General features: G+C 28.8%; 2 protein-coding genes across 4 annotated transcripts; one reads left to right on the top strand and one right to left on the bottom strand.

Moving 5' to 3' along the window:
- Positions 1–2,815: 2,815 nt before the first annotated feature.
- Positions 2,816–7,969, bottom strand: LOC123296922 (integrin-linked protein kinase). Its single transcript, XM_044878630.1, has 3 exons — positions 7,706–7,969; positions 5,438–5,603; positions 2,816–4,753 (listed from the first exon to the last, which is right to left on the bottom strand). The coding sequence occupies exons 1-3, from the start codon at positions 7,792–7,794 to the stop codon at positions 3,662–3,664; spliced, it is 1,347 nt and encodes a 448-aa protein (XP_044734565.1). The 5' UTR covers positions 7,795–7,969; the 3' UTR covers positions 2,816–3,661.
- Positions 3,937–12,038, top strand: LOC123296921 (cytosolic non-specific dipeptidase). Of its 3 annotated transcripts, none has more exons than XM_044878626.1 (6): positions 7,406–7,515; positions 8,861–8,932; positions 9,453–10,133; positions 10,954–11,374; positions 11,447–11,698; positions 11,818–12,037. In XM_044878626.1, exons 2-6 carry the CDS (start codon positions 8,904–8,906, stop codon positions 11,866–11,868), a joined length of 1,434 nt encoding a protein of 477 aa, XP_044734561.1. In that variant the 5' UTR covers positions 7,406–7,515; positions 8,861–8,903; the 3' UTR covers positions 11,869–12,037. The 3 variants fall into 3 exon arrangements, with proteins under 3 accessions (XP_044734563.1, XP_044734561.1, XP_044734562.1); XM_044878627.1 differs by lacking the exon at positions 7,406–7,515 and adding an exon at positions 8,665–8,790; XM_044878628.1 differs by lacking the exons at positions 7,406–7,515; positions 8,861–8,932 and adding an exon at positions 3,937–3,961 and having other exon boundaries at positions 9,437–10,133; positions 11,818–12,038.
- The last annotated feature ends 391 nt before the right edge of the window (positions 12,039–12,429 follow it).

The following is a 12,429-nucleotide window of genomic DNA, read 5'->3' as shown; positions in this document are numbered from 1 at the left end:
TCGATTTATTTCAGAAGATTCGCATGTACACAAATTTTTGACACGTTACAAATAGTCTCACTAAAAGTATACTAGCTTCAGAATTATTATAGTGTTTAGAAGTGCTTTTATATAGATTTACAATTTTTTTATAAGTATGTTTGATGATGAAAACTATTCAAAAATCCTCAAATTTTTAATCCATTTATATAAAATAAAAGGATTTTGTCCACTAATAATTAATTTTGTTCTAATGATTATTCATGATATGTAGATAACAAAACACAAAATTATTTTTAATGTAACGTATAAATCAATTTTCCAAATTTAGGACAAACGCCTATCGAAACTCCTTGATGTTCCAGTAGATTTTTCAGAATAAAAAAGAGTGAAAAGTAACAGAAAGGAAATATCAGAAAAATAACGCTTATTAAGTAACAAATATTAGTATATATTTTCAATAAAATCATTATAAATATAAAATACAATATTTATTTATATTAAGTTATCATGGCAGTAAAAGGCACTTAATTGTACATTACAGCGAAATTTACAGTAAAGCCATTAAAAATGTGGCAAGAGATTTTAAATCATATTTTAAGTATATTGAATGAATTTAGAAATCTTTTAACGACCCTTTTTTGTTCGAATAAGCAATTTAACCATGTTTAAATTTTGGCCACATATAAGATTTGGACAATTGTTGCTTGTGCTTACGAAAAATTTATAATGAACCAACTTCCTGAGAGAGTTACTGCTAATTAATTACTAGACGATGGGGACAAATAAACTATTCTCTTAAGTACATTTTTAAAATTGAAAAATTTGGATTGTTTATAGGCATTACTTTTATGAAATGTACTTAAAAACTTTATTTTAACTAAAAAACGTTATAAATTTATAAATTTTGTTTTAAAATTTTGTAAAAAAAAAAAAAAAAAAGGAAATATCAAAAGGATTTGAATCAATTTTAATTTTAAATTTCGTAATAGTCAACTAAATTTATTATTTTTTTAAAACTGACTTTGGCTTTAATTAAATCACAGTATCATTTTTTATCCATCACTGATAGCGCCTCTAGTGGCCAATTTTTTGTTTTTCAGGAAATAGGTTCATTTGTTTTCATGGACACCCAGAGTCGACGTTTTATTAGCTTGATTTATAAGTAATAGAACGTCGGTTCTGTGGAATTGAGAGTATAAATAAATTTTATAAGAGTACATGAGTACAACCTCATGTATAATCCTAGACAATATACTCATTTATTGTTTTTCATTTGTTAGCGCCATCTTTTGCATTTTTATAAAAGTAAAATTTGAAATATCTATTATTGGATCTAAATTATATTGAAATGAGACTTTTCCCTCAAAAAATTCACTCTGTGTCACAAAAAACTGCACGTGTTATACCATTCTAAGTGTCATAACTATAACATTACATGTAAATCACTTGTAATATTACAGAAGTAACGCTTAAAATGGTTTAAGTTTTGCATTTTGACTAACGAGTATAATAGGGCTTATTTCAAATAAATCCACTCTAATTCGTTTAGATAATCAAGCATATTACTAAAATTTACGTATTCCATTTTAGTGTTATCCATAATTAATTTTAGTTACGTGAAAAATATCTGTAATGCGTTACAACTAAAATCTTGCTCAAATAAGTTTTTCACGAAAGACTATAAAAATGAATGCACTAAATGTATACGTAACAAACATTATTTTTGCAGTTCAAAATTATCAAAGCACGATTTTTTTTATATGTATATAAATAGTAAAAAAATTATAAATAAGACTAGTAAGTTAATTTTTTTTAAACATCAAAATTACATTTTTTATACAACGTTCGTTTTAATAAGAAGAAAAAAAAACAGTTTAAAAATAATACTTCAAGATTGTAATATATAGTAAAAAATAATAATACACAATTTAAAAAAATTTATATTTTACATTTAAGGCCATTTGCGGTATGGGAGATAATAGTTTAAATATGTTTCAAAAAATAGATTTAGTATATTATATTTGCTTAAAATTCGTGTCGTATTTTATTTAAAATTACCATAGATCGAATGTGTGCTAGAAAATCTAGCATAAGATAATTAGTAGTAGGCCACACACTAAATAGCCAAGAATTAATGGGTGCGGAAGTAACTACCGGACTGGTTGCTACACTAGACTATCCAATGCACGGAAACTCTTATTGCAACTGTTTCGAGAATGGAAAGGTTAAGATTAACGCACAATAACAGGAGCGATTGGATACTAAAGTTGTTTAATTCTTCTAGCACACTCGATTAGATTCAACTAATAGTAGTTTTAGTTGAATTTCAAAAAGGAAGACTATCAACTTTAAGACCATCAAGTACTGATTGTTTGGCTGGACTAAATGAATATTAATGAAATTCATATTGTCCAATAACTACTTTTGTATGTATCTAGAAACATTTTTTCATATATCTGTTTATATTTTTAGACAAATTCTCAGTAACGTTTCTGTTTCTAAGAAAACAATGAAAATTTGAAAAGTATCTTTTATCTGACACCAATATCAATATCCATTACAATAAACGGAATTTAAAAATTAATGTATTAACACCGATTTTTTTTTTTTTTTTTATTGAAATTTAATTCGCGACACAAAACATCTTTAAACTTAAGGAAATTCAAGATGTGAAAAATAGTTAAAATAAATATGATCGAAGCGTTTCCAATTGTGATCAATTCTAAAGAAATATTAATAACAGTAATGATTATTGAGAAAATAATATGAAATATATTAACACATTTCCGATTTTGTTTTAAATTATTATACAATTTAACGGAAAAAAAACCAATTATTTATATTTCATATTTTAATTAAACCTAACCGTTTATATTCGTTAACATTAATCGATTACCAACAGTATTAACATTTTTTAAATAACAATTTGAAATTAGTTTATAAACATTCAAATTAGTATGAATACTATTAGTAAACAAACATTAATTATGTTTAATAAAGGGTGATCTAACTTGAGGTTCCTGAGTGGAAAACCAAGCGCAAATTAAATATTGGAGTAATAGGAAGTTGACGTTGATTTTTTCAACGAAAGTTGAGAATATGTTCATAAACAAATAGCTAGTTGACTCACAAAGCACTTGCACATCCCCAAAAAAAAAAATACATTGAGATCAAAGGACATTGATGAATAGTCAACGAAAATCTCTTAAGGCGCACTGACTCGATTATTTTGGATCGAAATTGAAGCCACAAATTATGTAGGTAAAACGTTAATTTTTTTAAAAGAAAATTGTAATCGAGATTTATTTCGCCGTTAAAGCAGAAGGTCAAGAGGCATCCTTTAAATCGACATTTTTTTCATAAATAAGTAATGGCTAACATCTATTTGTGTTTTTCGTTTGGAGAAAGTTCAGAAACTAAAGTTAGATCACCCATTATACTAAAAACTTTAATGATTACGTCAAAATAATTACGGAACATAATTAATGAACACAACATAAAAAATATTCCTTCTAAACACAACTTTTAACATCAATCGTCTACAGCATAATTAGATTCTAATCGTGAAGACTTTGTCATGAGTAATAAAGTCATGTGATTTACTGGTTTAATAGTGTAAATATCTTTAGAAGAATTAATAAAGCTTTACTTTGAAATAGAAAACAATAATATAAATAAATTATCGTTTCATTTTTTCGAGTATGGGTATAATCATATCAAATGTTGGTCGTTTACCAGGATCTTCGTTCATACAAATTTTTATCAATTTCGAAAGATGTGGTGAAATACCCGGTGGTATAGATAAACGTAATCCTTCTAAAGCAATTTTCATTCCAGTTTCCATTGGTGATAAATCAGCGAAGGGAACTTCTCTTGTTGCCAATTCCCATAATAAAACTGCAAAACTCCACATGTCACAAGCTTCCAGATTTCTATCAGCTGGTTTCTTTGTTAATGCCTCTGGTGACATCCAAGCTGGGTAATATACACGTCCTTTTTCTTGAAATGAGAATTTTGCATCAGCCATATTTATTCTAGCAGTCAAATCTTCGTCGATCATTACGTGGCGACTGTTCAATTGATATTGGGGAATAATTCTTTCTAAACTATGTAAGAATGCCATTCCCCTGGCAATGTCTAAAGCAAACTTTAATGCTTTTGAAGTATCGACAACCACACCCGTACCTTCATGTAGTAATGTGTACAATGAACCCCAGCTCATAAACTGATTGATAACGATTAAATCAGGTGGAGAGTTACAACATCCAACAACTGGTAAAATATTTGGATGTGAAAATATTCGTAGTTTAGGAAATTCTTCATTAAAATCCCGTGAAATACGTGAAGTAAATTCTCGAATTCGGAGAATTTTTGCAGCGATGTCATTCTTTTGCCAACGACCTCTAAAGGTTTCGCCGGATGGTGTTGATGCAATTTTCGTTATCAATGTTAAATCTTTTATGTTAATTCCTTTGTACCTGGATAAAGTTGCATCACGGGATCTTGTTTTAAAACCTTGCATGCTTTGATCTTTAAAATGAATTCTCTTTAAATCTTGCCCTTGTTCAACGGCTAGATCATGTAAACGTTGCGCTAATGCGCCACGCGTTTTATCTAACGGTGTATGGTCATCTTTATTTGCTATTGAAATCAGAGCACCATTTGTTACTAAATCTTCAGCAATTTGTTGATAGCCCCAAAAGCATGCGTAATGTAATGGTGTATTACCATGTTCGTTAACAAAATTCACGTCAGCGCGATTTCGTAATAGCTGAAAAAGATGAGGTAATAATTCATAAAATGGTCTAGAATGAATACAGCGAGGCAGTAAACAAATTCTAAGTGGGTAAAAGTAATATTTGTTTCGATTACCACTAATTAGGAATTTTCATTAATATTAGTTGGTCCGTTTGAGATAGATATGCGGGGCATCTCCTATGGAGTCGAAAACTTAGCTATTCATAAGTCATACTTACTTCAAAAATTATTAGTATCATTAACTCATTTTAATTAAGTAATGACTCAATAGTGGTTTATCAATTTCTTTTACAGGATGAGTCGTGAGGAATGCACCGAACTCCAGGAGAGTCTTCTACACATGAAAATAATGGAAAAAAAAAGGTTGTTATCCGATTTTATTTTGATTTTTTTATTTGAATTGATTTTATTTGAAGTACACCTCGTAATTTATTAAAGGAAATTTTGTGCAGTACAGCTAACTTAAGTTATTTCATCGAATCTGTGAAGGTTTTCGAAGTATCTCTGCTTGACGGGTTCTTTACGTATCGAATTTTTTTTTACTAACTACACTATAACTTGAAATCAAATAAAAATCGTATAACGGCATTTAGGTGTTTTACATTGTTTTCATGTGTAGAGGGCACTCCTGGAGTTCGCATTCCTCACGACTCACCCTGTACATATATCATTCCGAATATTAAACTATAATATTTACCAAATGTACAACATCTCGATGACCATGGGCAGCAGCTAAATGTAGAGGAATATCATCTCCACGATTTGTAGCATTTATTCGAGCTCCACGTTGTATCAATAACTCCACAATTTTTAAATGGCCTTCTTTGGAAGCCCAATGTAACGGACTAAATCCATGATCGTCTCTATAAAAATAAAATTCAAGTACTTTTAAATCTGAAATAATTTTGATTTAGTTTTGAATGTGGATTTACCGATAAGTTACAAAGTAACCTTTCTTGGGACTCTACCGATATCATTTTAGGGTTCTTTTTAAATAGCCAGATGCCGTTAGATGCATTCGTCTTAAACTAGGCTAATACAATTTTTTAAAAGACAATAATATTTCTCAATATTTCTACTCGAAATTTTGTTGACTTTCAATATATTCCTAAATTTCCTAATAATATTTTTGAAATATAATATATAAACCAAAATTTTACATTATTTTTTTCTGTCAAATTTCAACAACAACAAATTATCCAAATCTGCCCAAGATTTGGCATTTTTTATATTTGATTAAACTCGAGACTAGTTAAGTATTCAACTCCGGATCCAAAGTCGACATTTTAAAATAACTTGCAGGCCTTATCTACAGAGTTCTATCAATCCAAAGTAGCACTCAACAAGAGATATATATGTACGTTCACTCATAGCTACACTCTCTCTTGCTCAGTGCCACTTTGGTTTGATAGAACTACAGATATAGTACAGAATGGAATATAAAATTGGGAGAACTTATGTTGTACCCGATTTGGATTAAAAAAAACCTTTTCCAAAATATTTATAACCCAAAATAATAAAAATCAGGACTCTTTGATGATTGAATGGCAAATAAACTAGATTTTTTTATTCAATTAATAAATACAATTTTCGGTGCGGTAGGCAACGAAGAAACAAAATAAAAAGTATAAGCATTAAAAGTATAAAATCAGGTATCAATTACTCAAAAAATGCTTATAAATAATACATATTGCCTGCAACAAAAATTTTTCTGGTTTTGAGCTTTCGATAATACACATTTCTATCTTTTTATTAAAATCTATAAAATGGGTTGACCTTGAATTATGCCATTTTATTAATATTTAGAAGTGAATCAGTTAAGTCCCGAAAAATGATGAAAGTAATTATATTTTCAATTCATCAAATTTAATAGAACTTTATAGCTTGAAATATATTAAAAACTTCATATCTATTTTAATTAAGTGGGTGTTTTTATTTTACAGAGTGTAATAACATTAGAGAATTTAATTTACTTTTTCATTTTATAAAACGAAACATTCCAGTTTCAACATTTAATAAGGTACATAAAAAATTGATTCGAGGGTAGAACTTACACACACTTAATTATAACGCGTTATTTATAATTAGCTTGTATATTGGGTTTTTTGTTTTGTTTAATCAAGTCTTGCGGTTATGCAGCTCTACATAATCTGCTGGCAAGTGGTAAAAGATTCAATTTCATAAAAATTTTAATATATATACTCCCTGAGTTAGGAAAACTTAGCATTAAAATGATATTTTAAGGCTTGGTATCACCAATTAAGAAAAGTAAGAAAATCAATCCAATTAACTAAGGGTTGAGATGAAAACCTCTTGATTCGCTAGATTTCGAAATATCAACAAACGAAAATTTTATTATTTTTATATTTAGTTAGCATTTGTTGTTGTTTAAATATAGCTTTTGGATAGGCCTTTTTAACGTTTTTTCAGATATCGACCCAGAAACCGTAATAAACAAAAAAGTATGTTACAATTTCTTGACAAGTCTCGGTGTCCCCAAAACAGTAATCTCTCCGATTTCTCTAGTTCAATTCAAAGTTTTAATGTTTCTTACATCGCTCGCCACTCCGTCATTGCACCCTGTACAATTGTCATTTGTTGTATAATATTTGTATTAAATGAATAATGATAATAAGTCAATTGTTGATAAGATTGGAAGTATTTAAAAATACCCGAATACAACTGTAAACAATGATTTTGGTAAATCATTTATACGGATCAGTAACGTTGGTGTATTACAAAACAGAACAGATATATTTACTACAAATATTCAAGGTATTTATAAAATCATTTCAAACCCACATTTGGGTAACACTTTGAAGTGTGACGTCATAAATTATGCTACTTATTACGAAATAGGATGTATAGGTGTATCACTTATTTGTACTTACTATATTAATTATATTATTTATTGATAAGAACTTGATTTAATTAATTTATTGTTTATTAAAAAAAAGGTACAAACCCTTGATTCATATCATGTTCGGTATCATCTAACCAAACTCGAACTTGAATGACATTTCCTTCTCGACACCAATGAAATATATCTTCCATTTTATACTTTTATTTATAAATAATAGATTTTGAATCAATAATTTTAATCACTATTCAATTGTTTTGCTTGTTAACATTTAAAATAAACAAATGAAATAAAATATTTTTTCTAAAAATAAAACAGTTGACACCTTAAAACAAGTTTGTATAAACTGTAACCAACTTCAAAACTGTGTGTAAAAGAATTCATGTTAAATATGTATATGAGATCATGGGCTATCGTAGACATACAATATGTTAGTAAAGACGAAACAATATTTTTTATGCAATGGCCGTGGTTATCGTACCCCACGCCCCACGCTACTACAAAGCGGATAATATTTCGGATAATATAAATTTTGCATCCGTTGCGTTTTTTTTTAAAGAAAAAGCTGATTACCATTGTGGCCAAAATTATCGTATAAGAAAGTATTGAGAAGTATTCAAAATATAAAAAGGTTGGGGAGGGTAGGATTCAAGAGAAATAAGTCTTGTGGCTAGGACAAAAAACCGAAACCTTAAATTTAAAAATCTTAAACGTTCCTCTTTTCTCCGTGGTTCAGCAGATAAAATTATTCAAAAGAATCAAGGAAAAGGATCGTTTTTCATTTTTTCTAGTTTATTATTTGATTCTTGATTATAATAACATTTTTGATTAAATGAATATCATTATTTATTTTTTACAACAGAGGATTGGGCTACTTTTCCGTGTGAAGTAAAACAAAAGTTTAATCAAAATATTATTAGATATTTTGTAGCTCTATGAAATGCCGAGTGCTGACTACTCGTATTTTCTGTTTGTTAACATTTAATTTATCATCATAATTTATTAATCAATTTAATAATAAACTAAACACTCCATCAGTTGTATGATTTAATTTTTTATGTATTAAATAATTAGGTTTATTGTACATTTATAATTAAGGATATTAAACGAATCATTTACATACGTATTTCGATTAGGAAAAAGTACTGAACTACGTAAATTTAGTTTTTTATGTGGAAATTTTGAGGTAAGTATATTGATATTATTAATTTCGAACTTTAAAAAATAATTATTAATTTCTTTTGTAATTATTTTCACTAGGCAAGTAAGATTGAAAGAAGAAATTTAGTATATTTGCTGAAAAATGAGTGATACACTGCAAGCGTTGTTCAAGTAAGTTTGATAAAAAATTAGTTAAAAAATTTAATTGATTTGCGAAAATAAATATTATAATTCATTCAAAATTAATTGAAGGATAGTTACATTTTTATTTACTTGTTTACTCTTTTATAAGTTAGGTTGTTTAAACTTAAATATTGGTAATCATTTTGTTAATCCAGGTTATCCCGGCACATACCCGACACCTATACACATGCGTGTTGCCTATTTTTATAACATTTAATAAAATTTCGTAGTGCGAACACGGAGGGGTGCAATCGGCTAAATTGTTCCCTCCAAAAAGTAAGCAGGCGACCTTTTTAGGTAACAATAGACAATAGATAAAAAATATGTAAAAACCAATTGTATTTGTTTTTATTGTTACTACAATGGCTAAAAATAAATGAGTAGAATTCTTATTAGCCTAAAGACGCCCAAAACTTAATTCAGTCTCTGCTCTTTGGAAAATAAAGCATGTGTTCACCCTAACTCAATAAAACATTAATTCTATTACAACAGTTAATTTTACTTTTAGATATATAGACGAAAATCAGAAAACATTTATCGATAATCTAAGAGATGCAGTTGCAATAAAATCGGTCTCAGCATGGCCACATACTCGCGACGATGTAGTTAAAATGGTTACACATGTTGGTGAAACTCTAAAAAATTTAGGTGCAAAAGTAGAACTTCGTGATATTGGTACTGAAAAATTGCCAAATGGATCAACAATTCCGTTACCTCCGGTGTTATTGGGCTCTTTGGGAGATGATAAAAATAAGCAAACTATCCTTTTATATGGACATTTAGACGTACAACCTGCGTTGGTCGAAGATGGATGGGATACAAATCCTTTCGAATTAACAGAAAAAAATGGAAAATTATATGGACGAGGTTCAAGTGATGATAAAGGTCCAGTTTTAGGATGGGTTCATGCCATACAAACTTATCAAGCATTAAAGATATCACTTCCAGTGAATCTTAAATTTTGTTTTGAAGGAATGGAAGAATCTGGTTCACAAGGTTTAGATGCTTTATTATGGTCTGAAAAAGATAAGTTTCTTGCAAATACGGATCATGTCTGTATTTCTGATACTTATTGGTTAGGTACTGAAAAACCTTGTATTGGTTACGGATTAAGAGGAATTTGTTATTTCTTTTTAGAAGTAGAATGTGCAAAAAAAGATTTGCATAGTGGTATCTATGGAGGAACAGTGTATGTAACATTTTATTATCAAATATTTCTTCGTAAAATAAAGAAATGTCACAAATCAGAACACATGGATTAATTTTTAGATCATTTAATACTTAGAAATTGTTAAGAAGAATGAGTCCTAATTTGCCCCTTCACGCGAAAACACTGATATTTACGAAAAAAAATGTCTCAAACAAAAGTTGTTTATTTTTTTATAAGGAACATTTTTTATATTTTAATATTTGTTCGATCTCTTACGGCTTACTACAGTCGTAAGCCCCATTTGCCCTCTGTTGCTTATTAACGAACTCAAACTGACTTTTTACGTCTTGAGCACGCTATAATAATTTCAGCTTTTTATCTCTTTTCGTTTATGAGTCATCGTGATGACGAACGGGCAGACGAACAAACGGTTTATCATCATTATTTCTAAGTGTTACAAACTTGGGACTTTCATATATACAGGATATAAAAAATGCAAAAGGGTTGAGAAGGGTGGGGTTCAAGAGAAATAAGCGACAATTCGTGTTCCTCTTTCCACCGCGGTTCAATGAATAAAATTTATCTTTATTCAAAAAAATTTCAGCTACGGGATTACTTTGAGCCATTTGCTTAAGTTGTGGCGAACCTTTTTTTCTTTTGAAAATTTACATTTTCCGTCCACATTAATGTTTTATTGGTTTCTAACCCTCCCCTCCAAACAATTATCTAATATAAAATGAATTCAAAATTAAAAGTCATATTGTTTTACATAAGAAGGATTCGGTGATATTTTTTTTTTTTACATGAGATGATTCCAAAACTAAAATTTAAAGCTAATTAAACTTTTTGGAAATTTTAGACACGAAGCAATGACTGATTTAATTTATCTTTTAAACACTCTAGTGGATAGAGACGGTAAAATTCTAATTGATGGAATCTACAATGAAGTTGCACCTTTAATTGAAAATGAAACAGACATTTACGATAAAATCCATTTTAGTGTGGATGAATTTCGTAGTGATGTTGGTGCAGACAAACTTTTACACAGTGAAGATAAAGTTAAACTTTTAATGCATCGATGGCGTCATCCATGTTTGTCAATTCATGGAATCGAAGGTGCTTTTAGTGATCCTGGATCAAAAACTGTGATTCCTTGTAAAGTAACGGGTAAATTTTCTATTCGTATCGTGGCTAACCAAGAACCTAAAAAGATTGAAAAGTACGTAGTTGATTATATTGAGAAAAAGTGGAAGGAATATGGAAGCCCAAATAAAATGAAGGTATAATAAATTCCATACATATTTTAAAAAAAAAAAAAAACAGTAATTGGTAAAAATAAATTTTTTTTAAAGATTTTTATGAGAGAAGGTGGCAAAACTTTTATTGAAGATCCGAATAATCAATTTTATGTAGCAGCTCGTAACGCAATGAAACATGTTTTTAATGTCGAACCCGATCTTATCCGGGAAGGAGGTTCAATTCCTGTTACATTAACTTTAAGTGAAGTGACTGGAAAAACTGTTGTGCTACTTCCTATGGGAGCTGGAGATGATGGAGCCCATTCTCAAAATGAAAAACTTAATATACGGAATTATATTGAAGGAGTAAGTTATTTAATAAATTGATTCAGTTGGCGCTAATGGTCTGTTAATGGTCTTACCATTCCAATAGTCAATACATATATATTTTTAGCAATTAATTTTGAAATATATTTTATTTTCAGACAAAGGTGATGGCAACATATTTCCATGAAGTTGGAAAATTACCCAAATAAAAGTGTCCTACAGGTCTATGGAGAACTTGCAAATATTAAACATAGATGAAACTAAAAAAAATTTGTGCCTGTAGAGTGTTGAGGTTGTTCAAGAAGTGTTTGCGGATAAATGGTTGTTTATTTAAAATATTTCATCTATCACACTTAAAAAATGTAAGAAATATGCTAGTTCTCTACGAATATATTATCAAAATTATATTTGAATTAATGTATCAAATTTTTAAGAATATAAATTTTTATTGAAACATAAATACGCTGTTTATTAATATTTTTGCCTTTCATCGAAATATTGGAAAAATATAGTTAGGTCAATTTCAGCAATATCACGTTGAGGTTATATTTTCAAGGCAGGGATGATTCAGGAATGGTTTTTTATAGGGCTCTATATATATGTGTGTAAGATTGTTTGCCAATTTTATGCTAATGTTAAATAGACAAAATGTTCTCAAAAACTATTTTTAAATTAACGTAAGTTTTTTTTATTAATAATTTATTTGTTAAACCAACGATATACAAAAATTGAAACATTTTTTTTGACAATAAATGATATTTTTTTGAGAG

This window comes from Chrysoperla carnea, chromosome 3 (assembly GCF_905475395.1).
Source record: "Chrysoperla carnea chromosome 3, inChrCarn1.1, whole genome shotgun sequence".
Taxonomy (NCBI): Eukaryota; Metazoa; Arthropoda; class Insecta; order Neuroptera; family Chrysopidae; genus Chrysoperla; species Chrysoperla carnea.
This window is presented reverse-complemented; position numbering and strand designations above follow the sequence as displayed.